This window comes from Chlorocebus sabaeus, chromosome 2, assembly GCF_047675955.1.
Source record: "Chlorocebus sabaeus isolate Y175 chromosome 2, mChlSab1.0.hap1, whole genome shotgun sequence".
Classification (NCBI taxonomy): domain Eukaryota; kingdom Metazoa; phylum Chordata; class Mammalia; order Primates; family Cercopithecidae; genus Chlorocebus; species Chlorocebus sabaeus.
In genome coordinates this window covers 92,323,254-92,344,055 of record NC_132905.1, presented here as the reverse complement: position 1 = coordinate 92,344,055, position 20,802 = coordinate 92,323,254, and the positions used below count along the sequence as shown (strand labels likewise).

The following is a 20,802-nucleotide window of genomic DNA, read 5'->3' as shown; positions in this document are numbered from 1 at the left end:
GTAGCTGGGACTACAGGCGCCCGCCACCTCGCCCAGCTAGTTTTTTGTATTTTTAGTAGAGACGGGGTTTCACCATGTTAGCCAGGATGGTCTCGATCTCCTGACCTCGTGATCCGCCCGTCTCAGCCTCCCAAAGTGCTGGGATTACAGGCTTGACACCTCTGAACTTTCTAAGGACATATTAGATTTTTGTCTGTCAGAGCACCACTATAACACCATTACCATTCCAGTGAAACAAAAAGAAACCCAAGACTGTAAAATTAGCTTTATAGTGTTTGCCATTGTTTCACAAGTTACAGTAATTCCATCTATTGGAAGAGAAAAAAAAGGTGACAGAGCCACATATGGAAATAAAGGATTTGACAAATAAAGGGATGAATTCATAGCATACAAAAGTAGGTATTTAAAGCTGTCTGGTCATTGTATGATTGGGTTCAGTGATGACAGAGTATCCACAGTTAGTGTGAGATTTCCGACATGCACCAAATAGTAGCTCAGCCTTGAGAAACACGAACCACCATTCTGCTGGAGCAAATCCAAGCTTAAGATTCGCTTAAGAACCATGGGAAAGCAAGGATATAAATATTGCAACACTGTATAAGGATCAGATGTGGTTCTATATATAGGAAGAGACCGAAGTGTGATCAAGATTTTGGTAAGTAGACACTACCAGGAGTTCCTAGTAGTGGGTTTGTTTGCATATAAAATCTGCAGTCATTTGGGATTTCCATTACCATAACGTTTCCGTGAATTTCATTAAGTAGTATTTTGGAGTCCATCTTTCTGGAATGGAGATTCTATTTACAAAAGCCTCCTTTCTGTAACTTACTATTCCATGACACCTTACAGAAATCATTCCTCAAAAATGGATCCAAGTCGGCTGCTATCCTTCCTCTCCTGGCTGCTATGTAACACTTCGCGTCAGCACACAAACACGGCTTCCTTTTGTGATCTAGAGGTTTGTTTGTGTAAAAAGCTGCTGATAGAGTCATACTTCCTGTAATGATTTGATTTAATACGACATCCTTAATCCTGAGATTTGATTGCAGATGAAAGAATACAGCTAAAACTACAGCGAATGAAAAAAATCTTTCCTTTGAACTTCCCTCCAATCGCCTTCTTGGAAGCTCTTTACTTTTCTATAATATTAAGTAAATTTGCATAAAGTAACAGTCAGCTGAGAGATCACGCATTTGCTAGCTCAGAGTCAACAACTTCTGATTTTTTGTTTTAAGGAAATACTCTATAATCAACGATAGTAATTCCCTTGGAGTCTAATTTTGAGTAGATCTAACTTTTATTTACTTAAATATTTTTGAGGGTGAAATTAGAAATTTTAAGTAGGTAGGAGGGCATGGACACTAGGTAAGATTTGGCCTTGAATAAAGATAAAATTATAGCTAAGTACTACATCATGTGGCAAGGGTTGCTAACCAAACAAAACTTGGTGATGGACTTTTAGGAGGACTCTTTTGTAAAACCATCAGCCTAATTCTGCAACTGGGGCTTGAGAATCTGGGCTCCTGTACACCCACGTGGAGGGCGACTTTGAGCCCATCCTTCTAGGGTGAAGCCCCAGGGAAGACCATTCCTCACTATGGAGGCTCAGACAGTGCACGCTGCTCCACACTGCACACAGGAGTGTCAAAGACTGGGTTGACTGGGTTCCCTGTGTTCAGCTGAAATTTTCCCTTGATAATTGGGCAAGCCAGGGAAATACGTTTCTGGAATACTCCCTGACTCTACTACTAGTTGTATGAATATCATAAACTCCAAATAAAGAAGCATGTATTTCTCTTCTGGAAGTGGGCATAGTTTGGGATTACGTGAACACTCTTTGTAAGTTTGTCAGATTTGGCAAATAACTATTCAGGACAGGAGTTTTAGTTAAGTTTGAATATTTGTCTAATTTCCAAGGCAATTTTGTAATATACAGGAGAAAAAAGGTTGCGTATAAGACATTTAAGGTAATCTTCAAAAGTCCACACAAATCAAAAATTACTCCATATAGGATATATTCTGCACATACAGAGTGCCTGGCAGTCCTAGCTCGCAGGCATTATATTCAGATTACAAAGCCTTGACCTACATACATGACATCCTTGGCTTTTATACTCATGTATCAGTTCTGTCCTTTGACTTCCATCATCCATTCTTGTAATTTTTACTAGCTATTAACTATCAACTCCAATCAACTGCCTTCTCTTGGTCTTCTATTTTTACACACTGTCAACATACCAATTGAAAAGTAAAAGTTCCTGCCCTCAATATGTGGCTATCTGAATGTCCACAAATTCCTCTTCTTGCTCTGAAGACAAAGGCTTTGTCCTTTCCAAAACAAAACAAAACAAAACAAAACCAATTAAAATAGTTTACTGACAAATACTAGTAGCTTAAGAAGGCAAATAACTCCTTATTCTTTAAAATCCCAATTAATTTCTAATCATGTAATTTTATTGCAAATTCCAACTCTGGAGACTCTACTACTACTCAGAAGTCACACTGGTTTTGAGAGTAGAAAACCACTCATTGCTGCCCGCAGGTCCAGGGATTGACTGGAAGTCACTTTGATTAAAGATAAATTGAAGTTCGGCCGGACGCGGTGGCTCACGCCTGTAATCCCAACACGTTGGGAGGCCGAGGCGGGCAGGTTACGAGGTGAGGAAATCGAGACATCCTCGTTAACACGGTGAAACCCCGTTTCTACTAAAAATACAAAAACAAACTTAGCCGGGCATGGTGGCGGGTGCCTGTAGTCCCAGCTACTCGGGAGGCAGAGGCGAAGAATGGCGTGAACCCGGGAGGCGGAGCTTGCAGTGAGTCAAGATTGCGCCACCGCACTCCAGCCTAGGCAACACAGCGAGACCCCGTCTCAAAAAACAAAAAAAGAAAGAAAAAAAGAAAAACAAAAAAGATAAATTGAAATTCACAAAGGGTAAATAAAGTGTATGAAGTTAATCATTTAGAAGTGAATGTTAAGCTTTTGAGCTTCAAGTGTAAGTAAGTCTTCCCCAGAGGAAGAAAATTAAGATCATCTTGTACCTAGCCAGAGTTTAACAGTCAGAGACTAGACTTCGAGTGCACACCACAGAACCTGGAAATCACCACTGGAAATGCCAGTACCTTTCACTTAAAAAAAATTGCATCATGGAAAGCAATGATAAAACTAGTTATTTCAGAAATTTAATAGGCGAAGAAAAGTCTAGCAAGAACGAAAGCCAAAACTGAGAGCCTAAGAGTCTTCACTGTGCCGTGTGGTCAAATGTCTGACCTTTTGAACATCCTGACAGCATACAGAAACAAACCTCGTCAAAGGCCCTAGTGCTTTCATTTTTCTCTTCTCTTCTTCTCCCTCCAGCTGGGGTATATATATTGAAGACTCAAATAAAGGAGACAGAATAATACTAGAGTGTGAGTGACACTATTTTTTCATGCTGGAGTAGAAATGCCACCTTAAAAATATATCTTCATTTACATTTTGATAATATTGAAATCACAGTCTATTAAAAATTGGGAAATTTAATGCAAGTAAAAATCCAACAAAACAGTTGTTTTGATTTATTAAATATCTGGTTCATTAATTCATGGCATTTTTTTCACCTTAAACCAGCTCTTTAGATTTCTAGACACTCTGCTTTGTGTTGTAATTTCCCCAGGATGAAAAAGGGAGCCAATGCATGACTCCCCACCCCATCCCAAAGGAGTAGGGTTGGGTGACTCAGTGTTTTGCTGTCCAGAGCCACTGTCTGCCAGGCACCATGTGAACACCGTCTATTTTATTGCTGAATAAGACACGTCTTGTGGGGCACACTGATTTACTGCTGTTGACTCTGTGGTTTCTCAAATGGAACACAACGTTTTTTAATGGACTCATTGAGAAAACCTAACACGTTAGAAATGTTTCAAAATTCAAGTGCCTTTTTGGGTCAGGAATACTCCACTACTTTGGCTCCTCCTTAGCTGGGTGTTGAGTGTGAATCTGTTTTAAGCAGAAGACTGACCAGATATAATAAATTAAGTTTGCTACCTAAATCCTTTGTTAGCATAGTAACATGAAAGTATTATGTACAAAGTAATAATAGTTAAGGTTCGAGGAAAATGGTAAGTTTCAAACCAGACACAACTTCAGCGCTATTTATTGAATATTATATGATTTGTTGACTTATACATATATTGGTTTTTAAGACACTCTTAAAAACCAGACACCCTTTTTGTTTTTTTGAGATGGAGTCTGGCTCTGTCGCCCAGGCTGGAGTGCAGTGGCGCGATCTCAGCTCACTGCAAGCTCCGCCTCCCGGGTTCCCGCCATTCTCCTGCCTCAGCCTCCCGAGTAGCTGGGACTACAGGCGCCGCCACCACGCCCGGCTAGTTTTTTGTATTTTTAGTAGAGACCGGGTTTCACCGTATTAGCCAGGATGGTCTCGATCTCCTGACCTCGTGATCCGCCTGTCTCGGCCTCCCAAAGTGCTGGGATTACAGGCATGAGCCACCGTGCCCGGCCATAAACTAGACACTCTTAAGGCACTTTTAAGACCAGATGTTTAGATAAATTGAAACAACTATTTTGTTTGATTTTTATTTGAATTAAATTTCCAATTTTAATAGAATGTGATTTCAATATTATCTAAGTGTAAATTAAGATATATTTTAAGGTGATATTTCTACTCCAATATTTGTTTTGAGTGTGTAGAGCAAAAGGTAAGATGATCAAGTCTTCCAAATTTGGCTGAAATTGATACGCTAAATGACAATACAAAAATTTTTCTGAATCTTATGCTATGTCCTTGTACCAGATACAATATAAATGAGCAAGATTTTTAATCAGCATCACATTTAAATTAGCATTGATATAAATACTGTGAAAAGAATTTAATAGTGCAACAGAAAAGGTGTAAACATGCCCATGGGATTATTTTTTGTTGATTATACCACAGTATACAGAAAAATAGCAAGTATAATAACTAAAAGAGATAATATCTAACTATACTGCCACGTAATATTTTTTAAGGAATAGAGATCTAAAGCAACCTTCCATAAATTTATCAACAGACAAGGAAAAAAAAACCTTCTAAATAATTGTTCATGGATTGAGATTGTTCTTTAAACTTTCACAAACTTTACTCCCATTATCCTTACACACACCTTAAACTAGTTCAGTTCCAGGCCAGGGGTTTTAGCCACATTTTCTGTTTAATGGGAGGACATTTGCAAATGCAGTAACATCAATATATAGCAGATCTACTGTAATCTATGCCATCATTTCACTGATTATCTGAATCCACTTTATTTTCCCCATTTTCTCTGAGTCCCAATGTTCATATTTTTATAGAACCAAATAGACATGAACATATTTGTCAAGGACTTGCTGTGTTAATCGCAAATGTCTTTCACTGATGACTACCATGATTATGCTTGAAGAGCCAGGGCGTGTGTGTGTGTGTGTGTACGTGTGTGTGAGTGTATGTGTGTGTGGTGGCGGGAATCGTGTACATCTTTGTACGTATTCAGGGACTGAATATTCATGGCCACATTCTGCTTGAGTGAATGTGCAAATCTGTCTTTGTTTGAATGAAATGATAATTCACCTTTTGGACATTTAACCAGTCATAGACCAGTTATTTTTTGCCTCAAAGGAATGCAGGGCACTCGACCCCTGAATTTTGCCCGGGGCAAAATGTTACCTCTTGGTATGAGCTTTATTTAAATAGCGGGGGTATTTTTTACAGGTTTGAGATTTTCAAATCTTGTTCATGCGTCAAAGAGTCATCTTGTTTATGAGTTCCTTACCTTCAGCTCCTCTTCGTCCTCATGGCCCCACCGGACCTTACAAACTTCAGCATCTGAGAACATTTCCTGTATTGTCAGGCAGCTGAATTTTTCTTTTGTGCTAACTGTAATCAGCAAGCATGACTGAGACGGCAATTACTCTCAAGAGCTTTATTTTGCTCTTGGAATGTCAGGGGATAATTCTATGCAGTTCCTTTATGGGCAAGGCATTTTAATAGACAAGAAATGAAATGGCTGAAAGAAATATTGGCCAACAATAATGAAATGAAGAGGGGCCAGGTCTGGATGCCACGGGGATACGGGACCCACAGAGTCAGTTTTCCACATGGCTTCGGAAAGTTGCCTTGAAAACATTGTCCAGAGCACAGCTTTCAAACTTTTATCTGTATACAAATCACCTGGGGTTCTTGTTAAGATACAGACACCCCAATTCTGTAAGTCTGGCTGGGGCCTGAGAATCTACATGTTACGAATAAGCGCTCAGATGGTGCTGACGCGGTGGGTCTGTGAACCACATTTTGAATGGAAACATTTTGAATGGAAAGAGGATAGTAAATTCCAAAACATAAAAATAAAATAAAAAAATAGAGGAAACAATGGCATCAGCCCCATTTGTGTAGGTTTCCACAGTTGTGAATGACAGATCTGATCGATTTCCTTCCATACAATTCAGTCCACTGAAGAAACGTAAAAATGAAATTACTATATTTTGTGAATAGAGAGTCGCTCTACCTCTTTTTAGGTATTACCAAATAGACATCATTAGATATAATATTTTTCCTGCTTGAACAAAAACAGCATGTTTTAAAGCAGTGAGATCAATGAATACTGAACCACAATTCAACTCTCGGCCATAAGGTTATTGGTTAAATAAATATCTTATATTAGAGCTAATAATCTTGTATAGAAATACATTTTAATGTCAGCATTGCTAAATGTCTGTTTATCTAACAGGACACTATTCCAATTGCCCTACGCCAAGCTCTTAGAAATGTAGCTTTATTTTATACAATTTGAATTATGAGAGTTCACTTTCGTTCGAAGCACTTAAAAGGAAATCTCTCAAACACAGAAATGCTGGTTTAGCCACAAGATCAAAGGGAAAGATTGATTTTGTATGTCCGTGCAGTTTTTGAGAGTGCATCTACACATTTTCGTTTTCACAGCAATCTTTGTGTTTGATGGGAGTTCTGATGTGGAAACAGCTTGCAGGGTTAAACCTGGATGGCACTCCTATGATCAGACATTGCTCTGTTGTAATAAAAGTGTCCTCAGTTCTCTTTCCCTCTGATCCTCCTGCCTGTACTTCTCCTCAAGTTTCTGTTTCTCAGAATCTGCACAGTAAAAGGTGCAATCTGGGCTCTTCCGAATCTGTTCAAACTGACTGAAATCAGCCACATATTTTCCATTTTTGGAGAGAGATACCACAGGCACAAACTCAAAACCCCAGTAGATTTCCTCTGGGATATAAGATGTTCGGCTCTGGCAGACAGCGCTGGTGGATTCCACAGTGGCATTGAGGAGGACCACAAGCTCAAACTCCTTCTCTTTTAGGTTTTGGGGTGTGAGGTCTCTCAGGGGGCTCGTCTCATCCAGCACATGGTAGAAGGTCATGGGCAGAATCAGGAAGGGGCTCTCAGAGGAGGAGTCCACGTGGAATTTGACAGTGGCTTGGTTGAGCAGAATCCGCTCCCCCTCCTTGGTGACGTGGGTCTGCAGGAGCTTGCCAGAGAGCTGGCACTGAATCAAGAGGCTCTTCCTCATGTTGGCTACCTGAATCACCAAGCACAGCTTCCCATTCTGCTTGGTGATGACTGCACAGTGACTGAACTTGATGGTCTCAGCCCGCTTTTTGGGTCTTGCAATTTTGGCCAGGAAGGTTCCGGTGATGAAGATCTCAATCAAGGTCGTGATGACCAACTGAGCAACCAACAGGAAGATGGCATGAGGACATTCCTCTGTGATGGAACGGACACCATAGCCAATGGTTGTCTGGGATTCCAGGGAAAAGAGAAATGCCCCAGTGAGAGAGTCCACTTTCATGATGCAGGGGGTATGATTTGAAATAGGCTCACCAGGTTCTAAGTCCCCGTGAATAAACGCGATGGCGTAGTAGATGACTCCAAAAAGGAACCAGGTCATCACAAAAGTGGCGGCGAACAGGGTGAGTTTGTATCTCCACTTCATGTCGATAACTGTGGTCCACAGGTCTTGCAGGTAGAGTAGGTATATGCCATCCACTTTGTCAATTCTCACGTTGCTGTGCCCACTCTTGGACATGACGCGGGGTCTGTTGGCCTTGAGCCCAGCCCCAGCAGTGTGCTTCACCAGGGGGGTGCTGGACATGCCGATGTGAATGGCATCCATGGCCAGGCTCTGGAAATACTTAGAGAAATGACAAGGACGTTTCATTATCGCCATATATGGTGGAACTTCCAGAAAATAGGATCATCATGTGAAGTAAGTATGAATGTACATGGAAGTACACAAGAAAGGAGAATTCTGAAGGCAAGATTAACTGATCTGTACTTAGGTGGTCAGTAGGGTAGAGTGAGGAGCAGAGACCTTGCAGAAAGGCAAACCGGAGTTAAATGCTGATATTTAACCTCTCTGGACCTCCACTCTCCAATGTTTTAAATGGCAATACAACCTATTCCTCAGGGATTTTGTTACCATTAAATAAGGTAAAGTGTTAAAACAGAGCCTTGTATTTCAAAATAATAATGTTATGCTGTTTTTCGTGATAACAAACTCTTATGCATATGTCTCACAGAGTAATATGTTTACTTATATTCAGCTACCATGTATTCTCAATCATAGAAAATTTAAAATTATTGACTGTTAGTCCAGTACTGCTATAACTAAAATCTACCACCCATGAAACAGTTCTTGATATGGAGAATATTAGTATACGTTTTTAAAACTCAGTTAGTAGTAATGCATTTTTTAAAACCTATTTTTTGCATGATATTCTTTGTAATAGCAATTCGTTTGCCCCCAATCTAATGAATAATTAAGAATCTACAACCTCTCCTAGTTTTGTTATGACTTTGGAAAAAACTCAGTTATGAAACAACCTAAAACATTCTTATAGCAAATAATTAGGCTTTATTAATGACTTGATCAATATGCTGGTTATTCTTGGAAAAGTGCTTCCAATATCATTTTAGACATGATATTTAGATATGGCACCAAAATTCTACCTTACTCCGTAGAACTAAGCAGAACCAGCAGAAGAAATCTATTTTAAAGAGCAAATGAAAAAGTCAGTAAGTGTAGGCATCTAACATTGTAGTAGGAAAGACATACCTATAAGAAGTGCTGGGCTTCCATGCTCAGCCCCAGGGAACGCTCTGCTCCATGTTAACAGCCGGAAACAAGCTGTCTGGGAGGCTTCTAGCGTCTTATAGTACCTGCCTGGTGACTGACATACATTTCCCCCACATTCCTTGAAAAAGATAATGCGGGTGATGACAGAGTAACTTTACCTGGGCGGCATGTTTTTCTTCACCTCATTGGTATTTTAAGAATTAAAAAAACTTCCCTTTTATTAAGGAACTGATATACAGATTCATGCAATGCTCTTTCTGTTAGAGCAGTATTATCTCAATAGAAGTTTTGAAAGTAATCCTCTGGGCAAATCCCTTCAAGGAAATGGAAACTGTATCCATTAGCAGCAAACACCTGTTCAGGATGCGAAAGGTCTGCTGGGCATTTTAATTTTCCTGTTACATTATTAAGACTGCGTTATTTACTAAATGCCCCCTTGAAATTGATTTTTCCTTAGAAAGTTGCATTTTCATTTTTGTTGCAAAGAAGGGCCATAAATTATTCAAAACTTGTTTACCTTGAAGCAAATTCCACTGTTCTTGGGATCAAGTTAGAAGAAAAGTACAGGATATAATTGATAAACTAGGGCCTTACTATACCCTCAACAACACTTCTCAGTACAACGAAGAGGAAAGTGACCACAGTAAAGGTTGGAAATGAAACACCATGCTGGCATGCCCAAATGCACAGACAAGCTTGTAACGTGAGCACCAGCAGAGACAAATGCAGCCTGTCTGCAAGTGACTGCATGCATTTTTTTTTTTTTAAACTGCTGAGGAAACTGCATGCCATTCAATCCACTGAAATAAAAACAGAAGCTTAAGTTTTCCAGTGTGAGTGATACACAAGTGTCCTGCGGGCACTCAGCCCTCTGCCAGATTCTGGAAAGCTTGGCTCTGTTTTTATGAAGGCAGCACCATGAAGCTTCTGTTTTAAACTCTCTTTCAAAGGGGCAGCAAGCCAGGCTTGGGATGAACTGGACCTGTTTCCTCTTTCTGCTGAGAGCACTTTTGCTGCAGTCCTTTGTGTCTAGTGCTGGACTTAATGGCATCTATCATACCTCCTCTCAAGGCTTGGTGGACAGAAATCACAGGACAAGACCTAGAGCCTCTGGCTGTGTTGGGGACAGCATTTCTCAGTGGGAAAGACAGCAGCTGGCAGTCAGCAGTCAAAGGGTGCCATAGCCCTCTCTGTCCTCCTCCCTCCCTCAAGTGTGTGATGCCTTCAGAGCCCTCTACTACCTGGTCACTCACTCCGCAGGTCAGGTGTCTTCTTCAAGGCAGGTAGAACGTCCTCGCTCCCCTTCACCCACCTGGCTACCATGGGATTCTGCTACTGCCTGAAAGAAAGAGGGACACATGGGTTCATAGGTGGTTACCAAGTGCACCCCAGTAAGACTGAGCCCCGATGATTTTCTAAGAGTTACGCCGTGGCATTTACCTTCCAATCCCTGGATATCTGGCGCAGTGCACAGAATAGGGTAAAGGCTCAAGGAACGATTTAAGAAGGAAGCTGAACCCCAACCACAGCCCTCACCACACAGTTCCCAGCCCCTGGAGGGAGCTCCGTAGCAAAACACCCTGGAAAGAGAGGGTTAACCCACCCTCATTGAGGCCCGCTAGGAACTGACCAGCACACGGGGAGGCAGGAAGGGGAAATGCAGAGGAAGTAAACAGTGAGCGCTGGAAGGGAAGAGTCTAGAATATTTTTACCGCCTGTGGAAATGCATTGCTACTGTTGAGTCATAGGACATTAGAGTGGAAAAGATTGTCAGAACCATCCCACTTGACACAGCTGGGTCCTGGCAGAAAGAACGAGGTCCAAAGTCTTTGGAAGCTAGCCCAGGGTTCCTGTCAGTCCGCCACAAAATCCCCTTAAACATTCACAGTTTCATGTAATCTACTCTAAATTCAAGAGGTTCTTTTGCATCTACTTTTTGAAAATAATTCTTCTTTTTTTTTTTTTTTTTTTTTTGAGACGGAGTCTCGCTCTGTCGCCCAGGCTGGAGTGCAGTAGCCGGATCTCAGCTCACTGCAAGCTCCGCCTCCCGGGTTCACGCCATTCTCCTGCCTCAGCCTCCGAATAGCTGGGACTACAGGCGCCCACCACCTCGCCCGGCTAGTTTTTTGTATTTTTTAGTAGAGACGGGGTTTCACCGGGTTAGCCAGGATGGTCTCGATCTCCTGACCTTGTGATCCACCCGTCTCGGCCTCCCAAAGTGCTGGGATTACAGGCTTGAGCCACCGCGCCCGGCCTGAAAATAATTCTTCCTAAGCTATCTGCCTTTATGTATCTTCTATCAATCTATCAATTATCTATCTAATCTATCATCTATTATCTATCACCTATCAATCTATTACCTATTTATTATTGGTCTAAATATCTACCTACCTATTATCTATCATCTATCAATTATTGATCTATTACCTATCAATTATCTATCATCTCTATCTATCTATCTGTCATCCATCTGTCTCCACCCATATGTTTTTATGCCTCACACACACATAGGCACACTTACACTTCCTACGTTTCTTCTGATCCACCAATTACTTACAGTCATTACTCTCTTATAGCTGAAATATTCCAAATTAACCTGTGCAGCTTCTTACAGGCTGGATCCTGCCAGTGTGGCCACAGCATGTTTGGCAGTCGACCTCTTTGTCAGTGCTCTATGAAGACCCAGAATCTTCTTTGTGCCAATCAAATTTTACCCATAGGCTTTAGGAATTGCACTTCCTCATAGGCTCTTAATTTACAGAATTGTATTCCTCAGCAGACTTCTTTCATGAAGTTTAAATCATTGTTGATATATACTCTTATTTCATATAATTTTATGTTACTGCCTTAGATTATTTTTCCTTAGTGATTTTTCAATAGATCTGACTTAACTTCTAACATGGTAAGCAACAATAACAGCTTCCCAAACGATAAAAACACAATAAAAACACAAAGAATGAGAGAAGAATATTCTCTTCTAATTTCCCCTATCTTAATCTTTTTCCCATTTAAAAAAAAAAAAAAAAGTGCAACTTGCCACCGGTGCTCATTTAACTTTACATAAACATGCTTTTCCAGGCTGAAGCAAATCTGATTGATTTTCAATGTGAAAATAAAACATAAAAATCGTTCTTGGAGTTATTTCTAAACAGAACTAACATCAGAATCATCTGAATCATCGGAATCTACTATTTCAGAAAAATCGGATTCATCAAATGAATCTTTGGCCAACAACTGTTGGAGACCGATGTTAACATCATGTATAGGAATACTGTGTTTTCCAGGATTTGACATTTTCAGCAATCGAGAATTACTATATTTGGTGAATAAAAATACCACTACTAAAAACAGAATGTTATAAAGAAAATGATGTCTTTTGTTTCCAAAGTTGATATACTAGACTGACATGAAAATAATAATAAAAGAGATATACTGTGTAGCAAAATCATCTCCAGGTAAATGCTGCAGCCTCAAGCGATGCCAGTGAGCATTCTCAAGGCAAATGGGAAAAGGGTTAATCCTCCCAGCTAAGCAATATTTCACATAAACCATTATCTGTTTAATTTCTGGAAGTAATGTTTATTTCTGCAGTTTTTGTTATATCATTTCAGTTTGTGGGTTGGGGTTGCAATTCTTTGAATGGTGATATCTACCTAAGTGAAGTTCTTACAACTATTGAATGGAGAGGTCAGTATCACTTTCTCTTACTTCAAACCAGTAAAAGATTTACCATCTGAGGTCACTGAGTGCTTATGCTGTGAGCATTTGTTTTCTGAAGTTAAAGGAAAGAAAATAAACACACTCTGAAACAGAATGAAACAGAAGGTACTTAGCTATATGGAGAACTACACTTCCAGTGTTGGGGACACAGCAAGGAGAATGGGAAATGGAAGGGTAGTACCCATTGCCATCTTGAGGGAGGAAAAAAATTCCATCAAAGACAGAGGCTCTTAAAAGGATGAACAATCCAAAAACCCACCACAGCAAGCTGGAACACACTGTTCCATCAGAGAAATAAACCTGGAAATGACCGGAAAGCTACTGACCGGTTGAAAGAAATACATGAGCAAATAATAGACAAGAATGGAGCCAGAGTGGCCCACAGTGGGAAAGATGCAGATAAATAGTAACTATAGCAATAATAAGACAATGTGATAAATATTCAGAGAAGTTATGATAGCAATAAAAGTTCAAATCGATAATGACAATCATCATCATCATAAATAGATAACACTTAAACCACCACATGCCTGCCACTGTTCTAAGTGCTTTCCACATGGAAACTTATTTAACCCTCACGTAAACCCTGAGAGGTAGGCACCATCATTATCCCCATGATTAGGAAATTGAGGCACAGAGAGGGTAAGCGACTCGCCCAAGTTCCCAACAGCAGACACAGGGCAGTGGTACATTCCACAGCAAGGCACTTGTGCCCATGCCTGCAACCGCCCTGACGCAGGGGCTCAAGCTTAGCCGTATCAGAATCACCTGGAAGGCTTGGAGTTGCTGATTCAGCGGGTTTGGGGTGAAGCCTGAGAATGTGCACGTCTAACGAGTCCTCAGGTGATGGTGTCTCTGGTGCTCTAGGAACACACACTGGGAACCACACGTGATATACGGTTTCCCCTTGACAAAGAGTCTTATGGCTCAGCTTTCCCTTAGCATCCTAAAATAACATCATTTCACAGAGGCACTGAGAACAGCTGTGTATCCACTCCAGGAATGTACAACCTCTGCCATCCTCATAGTTGAATGCCAACTACCCAGGGACTCAAGGCCATGGATGTTTTAAAGCAGGAATATATGGAGAATCTGATCAAAACTGTAACATATTACTAACAAGTATTATTATAAATGTTATATAAATAGTATATGTTGTAGAATATATAAGCATGTATTGTAACATTTATAGCTTTAGGAAATATATATAAATAATTCTAGTAAAAACATTAGCTAAAATTAAGTTCAGATAAATCTTTAATTCCCATAAGAGGTTTTCAGCCCTTATTTATGCTAGTCAACCCTTGTGTACATGCTATCACTTTTCTCTAAGTCTCAAAAATGAGCTCCTCCAGATTGGAGAAAGGGGAACCCTCCTACACTGCTGGTGGGAATGTAAATTAGTGCAGTCACTATGGAGAACAGTATGGAGGTTCCTCAACAAACTAAAATTAGAATTTCCATAAGCTCCAGCAATCCCACTACTAGATATAGATCCAGAGGAAATGAAATCAGTGTCTTGAAGACATGCCCTCCCATGTTCATTGTAGCACTATTTCCAACAGCCAAGATGTGGAATCCACCCAGTGTCTAATAATGGATGAATGGATAAAGAATATGTGGTATATACACAATGGAATATTATTTAGCCATAAGAAAGAATGAAATCCTGCCATTTGCAGCAACATGGATGGAATAGGAGGCCATTATGTTAAGTGAAATAAGCCAGGCACAGAAAGACTCATATTACATGTTCTCATGCATGTGTGGGAGCTAAAAAAGTGGATCTCGGCTGGGCATGGTAGCTCACGCCTGTAATCCCAACACTTTGGGAGGCCGAGGTGGGCAGATAATGAGGTCAGGAGTTTGAGACCAGTTTGACCAACATGGTCAGTTTAACCAACATGGTCTCTACTAAAAATACAAAAATTAGCTGGGCGTAGTGGCAGGTGCCTGTAATCTCATCTACTCAGGAGGCTGAGGCAGGAGAATCACTTGAACCCAGGAGGCAGAGGTTGCAGTGAGCCGAGATAGTGCCACTGCACGCAAGCCTGGGCGACAGAGTGAGACTCTGAGACTCCATCTCAGGGGAAAAAAAAAAAAAAAAAAAAAAGTGGATCTCATGAAAATAGAGAGGAGTTTCATAGTTACTAGAGACTTTGAAGCGGGGTGAAAGGGAAAAAAAGAACTGAAACGTGCTTATTATCACTGAACTGTATACTTGAAATGCTAAAGATAGTAAATTATATATGTATATTGTACCTCAATAAAAAGATTTTTTTCCAAAAGTATGCATAAAATGGGGATGGTCCAGCTGTCACCTGGATGCTTTGTTAGGGAAAATAAATTCAGTTTAAGAATGATTTTTTTTTTTTTATTCCTAGTAAGTACAACATTGATGTCTTTAAAACTTAGAGCTCTGTTAAGCCAGATTTTGGAGGTTTTCAATTTGCCCATCTCGAGGAAACTTCATTCTGTTTCAGAGTGAACTAACAAAGCAAAGGCCCCACAGAAAAAACATTTCTCACTTACAGAAAAATGGGGAGACAGTGGCTCCCCAAAACCAGGGTTCCTCAACCAGGCCTTCAGTGACATTCCATGCCCATTAACCAGGGTGATGAGGTACAAAGAGTGAAATCTAAATCAAATCATAACTTTGGATTTCCAGACTAAAATTAACATGTGATGGATCTCACTTTTAAGCTCTGAAAAGACATAACTTCCTGTTTGTAAGAAAAGTTGCTTAAAAAGCTTTTTTTCTTTTTTGCATGTCAAATGTTTCTGTTAAATTAATTTTTCAATGATCTCTTTGTCTAGAAATAAAAAATGCCTGGATTAAATTTGACTTTAAGTATCACAGTTTTAAATACTAAGTAGAAAAAAAAAGCTTGACAAGAATCTACTTGGGGTTCAGTGAGCTCAGGAGGTTTAAAACAATTGAGAATAAAGGCTTCGCTCTCCTCCTTGGGCTCCCTCGATTGTGGTCACAGGAGCATATGCACCACGACCTTTGGCCTTGGCCTTGGGCCATTTTCCTCCCTACACTACAGAGCAGTGAAGGATCCACTTTAAAAGCTGGTCTGATTGTTCTAAGTCCAGCTTTTAACTCATCCATGCCAACCAAGGGCACAGATGGCTTTGCCAAGTGGCCTCAGAAACAGACATGTTCATTGAAAAAGAGCAAAGTAGACAAAGTGGATTCTCAGCAGATTCCAGAAGGCAATCCTTTGGTTTGTATCTCCTGGGGAAATTCTACTTTGCTTCTGCAAAAGCACTTTTTCCTTAGACTACTGAGGACTGAGGATGGCCCAGAAAGAATGACAGCTCCTTGGAGGCTCCAGAATCACTCATTCTCCTCCAGGGGAATTATCAGGATTTCAGGGGAAGCACCAGTTGAGATGACAGCACACTTGTAAGCTAGTTTCCTGTCAGTGGCGTGTGTTTGGAAGATATGTTTGAACTTGGAAACTATTGGTAGAGCTGTGACAATTTGGGAGGTTGTGGTTGATGTATGTTGCTCACAACTATTTGCTGTGCCTCTCAGCTGAGTCCATCCACAAAGGATCCTTCCCTGGGCCTGTCCCTGCTGGGGTGAAGTGGGAATGCGGTGTGTGTTTCCTGCTCCATTGTGTTAGGTGTGGCCCTGTCACCTGCTTTGGCCAATGGAGTGTGAGCAGCAGTGACCCACACCATGCCTGAAGAGAGGTGTCGGGCGCATCACACGGCTTGCCTTGCATGTGGGTGGGTCATGGATTGGGCTGTTCCTTCCTTCTGGTAAGTGGGAAGAAGGAAACTTGGAACTGAGCCATAATTCGACTACAGCTGACTTGAAACACAGGTGAGAAAAATTCTTGTTGCTGTAAGCCACACAGTTCTTAAGAGTCGTTAGCAAGGCAAAACCTAGTGAAACCTAACCACAGAGACACTCACAATTAACACATATTTTTTAATCTTAGGATTATACGCCTGACCTAAAAGGTACTGCATTTAAAGGAAAGATGTAAAGTTCTGAAATATCCTTTTTTTTTTTTTTTTTTTTTTTCCTTTTTTGAGACAGCATCTCACTCTGTCACCCAGACTGGAGTGCAGTGGCACAATCTTGGCTCACTGCAACCTCTGCCTCCTGGGTTCAAGCGACTCTCCTGCCTCAGCCTTCCAAGTAGCTGGGATTACAGGCACCCGCCATTACGCCTGGCTAATTTTTGTATTTTTAGTAGAGATGGGGTTTCACCATGTTGGCCAGCTTGTTCTGGAACACCTGACCTCAGGTGATCCGCTCACCTCAGCCTCCCAAAGAGCTGGGATTATAGTTGAGAGCCACTGCACCCAACCAAGTTCTGAAATAGTCTTAATGTAAACTCTGAATGTTGGTCTATGACTAAACACTGAATACAAAAGGAACCCAAATTTAACAAGATTGTAATGGAAAGAATGGCTTGCCTTAACCCTAAGAACAACATAGAAAAGGTGACTAATTATCTTTTGATTACTTCTGAGTGAATATTTACATGTATCATGACAAGATAACTTTTTAGGGAAAGTTGTAAGGGCATTATATCCTATCATTCTAATATTTTGTGGAGCAAGAAGCCCCAGTTTAAGGACCTAGTGGCCTCAGGATCTGTAATCACATAGACACACTGGGCTGCCCAGGTACCACTATCATTAGGTCATTGATAGCTTTCATTTGGGAAGGGATAACTTAAAAGGGTCCAGGCACTTTTCAAAGCAGTTATAGATATTATCTTATTGAATCCCTCTCTTTACCTTGGGAAGAAATTATTTTCTCTATTTTCTAGGTGAGGAAACTAAGCTTAGAGAAATTAAATAATTTACATGCATTCACAAAGTTAACAAATGGAGCACCTGGTGAGCAAACCAGCTCTGTCTGTTCCCATGGCTGCACTCCCATCTAACCACCATCATCGGCATTAGCTTGCAAAGGAGTCTCATGGTGCAGTGTGACAAAGCTAAGTTCCTGCTCACTACGCGTCAGCATCCATTATAGATTAAGCAGCTATAATTAATTGACTCATTGCTCACCCTGTGCCAGGCCTGATATTAGGCATTATATATTAATTTAATTCTCACATAGACTCTGAAGTAGGTACTACTATTATTCCCATATTCCAGACAAAAGAACTGTGATATAGCACAAGGTATATTGGAATCCATAGTCCATGCTTCTGATCTCAACACTGGATCTCTAACTTCAGTGCCCTTTAGAATCACCTGGAGGGGTTGATAAAAATGCATATGACTGGGCCCCACCTCAGAATTTCCGATTCAGCAGGTTTGGGGTGCAGCCAGAGGGTCTGTAGTTCTGACAGTTTCCCAGATATCCCCGATGCTGTTAGACCTCAGACTACACTTGGAAAACCACTATACTTTTCAACACTTAAAAGTTATCTGGAATATGGAGGACATGAATAAGCCAAGAAATTCGATTGTCTAAAATTTATTCTCATTACTTTCAAACAAAGGAATGGAGAGTCACTGGGGTTAAATCTATAAGCACTGCAGTTGCCAGGTGGAGTTTTTAGTTAGAAAATATTTCCTTGGGGATAGAAGTTCGGGTGTAATGTCTTGGCGAAAAGTTGAGAATTGCTGGAAAAAAGCAAACAATCAGTAGAAAATTGCTCTCAGGTTTCTTCCTTGGATAATGAGTATCATTAAGGGAAGCGTTTAGCATTGGCCTGGCTGGGAACATTGGAGGACTGTGGAGAGAACCTAGATTCTAGGCTGGGAAAGTTAAGGCTGGAGGACATTAGGCGTTCTCTTGCTGAAGTGTGTGATTCAGGTGTTCCACACACATAAAGGGATTTGTGGTTAAATAATTTTGGAAGGATTTGCCTACTGGAGCTGGAGCTGAGCCCCCAAACACCCCATTCTTTTCACTCTTTGGAGAGCCACATTGCACATGTGTTTACTACAGTTTCTGAGATGTCCTACAGTTATAAAACTTGCTTGACTGTAGCTATATATACGTGTGTGTGTGTGTGTGTGTGTGTGTATGTGTTTAGCCTTTTTGTGACATTTGAGAACACTTTGAGGAGTGCTGATCTGGTCTAAACTCTATACTTTATATCTGGTGAGATAAAAGGATCAAAAAGCTTGAGTAACTTGTTCAAGGTTACTGAGCCAGTAACAAGGTTAGGACTGGAAACAAGCTTTTGTGAATCTTTGTCCATGTTATGGGTAGGTATCTCTCTTCGTGGTCATGCTATATGTTGAGATGAGTTACCCATCTCACCGGCTACTGAAGACAGGGTGGCATAGAATAGTGTGACCCCTCTCCCCTCATCCAGCCGCAGCACCCCTATCATCAGAAATTCAGGTTCTCAGGCTCCACACTTGAGCTACTGAGCCAGAATTTCTGGGGGTGCAGTTCCCAAGAACCTGTCTTCCAAAGAACTCCATTTCCCCAAGCCGTTCGGTAGCTGGAGTTTGCCAGTGATGCCTTGGCAAATTGGAGAGGTGCCCCTCTCACCCTACGATGCATTAGGAAAGCAACAAGTGTTCCTTTACAGACCAATCCACATTTGCACTGCATGTGAGCGTGTAATAATGCAATTTGCCTCTGCGGTCAGATATGTAGCTTTTTCCCTATGTTTCTATTCCATTATTGTTGTTTGAAATTCCATAAGTACTAAAAAAAAAAAACAATTGTTTTCCATCTCTAAATGTGGTTTGCGTAGTTGTTCCCTTTACTCCTCGATGCAAATTCTTTAAAAACTTTTTAAAAATCTCATAGAACATCAACCCTTCTCTACTCGACAAAGACAAGTTTAAACAGATACTGGGCTCAACAGGGGACTCATTTTCCATTTTCCATGGCAAAGAATCTGAACACTGGAATAAGCCAGAGGTATCATTTGCTGAATATTTTCATAAAGACAGTTTAATTTCAGGCCCTTTATTTGTAAGAGAGCTGGCTAACCCAAATAAAACATTACACATCTGTCTGTTGTTACGAGTGACCAACCTCAGCTGAACATTATTACTTAATAACAACTAACTTCCCTGTAGAGTGAGAGTGCCACAGCGGAGGGCAAATGGAAATTTCCTGTGGTTTACCACCCTCGGCCTCTCCCTGCTCCAACATGTGAAGAACTTGGGTAATAAGCATATTCTCCCTCTAATCACAGCGTGGCTTGGACATGCATTGTTGTGAGATGACTGGCAAAACAGGAACACCGATGTCTGGAAGTAAGTGGGGAGGGGGTGAGGAGGCGAATTGTACTGTGTCAGCCTCCGTAATGCACTGCTCAATTTTCTTTTTTTCTTTTTCTTTTCTTTTTCTTTTTTTTTTTTTTTTTTTTGAGATAGAGTCTGTCTCTGTCACCCAGGCTGGAGTGGAGTGGCACGATCCGGCTCCCTGCAACTTCCACCTCCCAGATTCAAGCGATTCTCCTTCCTTAGCTTCCCAAGTAGCTGGAATTACAGGTGTGCACCACCACACCCAGCTAATTTTTGTATTTTTAGTAGAGATGGGGTTTTACCATGTTGGCCAGGCTGGTCTTGACCTCAAGTGATCCTGACCTCAAGTGATCCACCTGCCTCGACCTCCCAAAGTGCTGGGATTATAGGTGTGAGCCACCACGCCTAGCCCCAATTTTCTCTTTAGGAAAGAGATTTCTTCAATAGACTCGTGGAATTTCACTATTTTTGTCTGGATTAGTCCAAACCTAAAACAGAGGAGAAGATGGCTCAAAACAGTACCATTTGGTTAAGGAGAAGGAAATCCACAGCATTTGGGTTTGTCTGACTGTGGCATAAGTCAGAGTGGAAGGCTTCTGTTTTTGCAGACAATACTGGTTGAGAAGCAAGTATTTTATTTTATTTATTTATTTTTGACAGTCTTGCTCTGTTGCCCAGGCTGGAGAGTGCAATGTTGCGATCTGGGCGCACTGCAGCCTCCACTTCCTGGGCTCAAATGATTCTTGCGCCTCAACCTCCCAAGTA

The 20,802-nt window shown here is 41.0% G+C and overlaps 1 protein-coding gene across 2 annotated transcripts; it reads right to left on the bottom strand.

Annotated features, from left to right (window-relative positions):
• Positions 1–251: 251 nt before the first annotated feature.
• KCNJ15 (potassium inwardly rectifying channel subfamily J member 15) lies at positions 252–10,453 on the bottom strand. Of its 2 annotated transcripts, XM_007968034.3 has the most exons (2): positions 10,359–10,453; positions 252–8,172 (listed from the first exon to the last, which is right to left on the bottom strand). In XM_007968034.3, exon 2 carries the CDS (start codon positions 8,152–8,154, stop codon positions 7,027–7,029), a length of 1,128 nt encoding a protein of 375 aa, XP_007966225.1. In that variant the 5' UTR covers positions 8,155–8,172; positions 10,359–10,453; the 3' UTR covers positions 252–7,026. The 2 variants fall into 2 exon arrangements, with proteins under 2 accessions (XP_007966225.1, XP_072866699.1); XM_073010598.1 differs by lacking the exon at positions 10,359–10,453 and having other exon boundaries at positions 252–8,379.
• Positions 10,454–20,802: the final 10,349 nt, after the last annotated feature.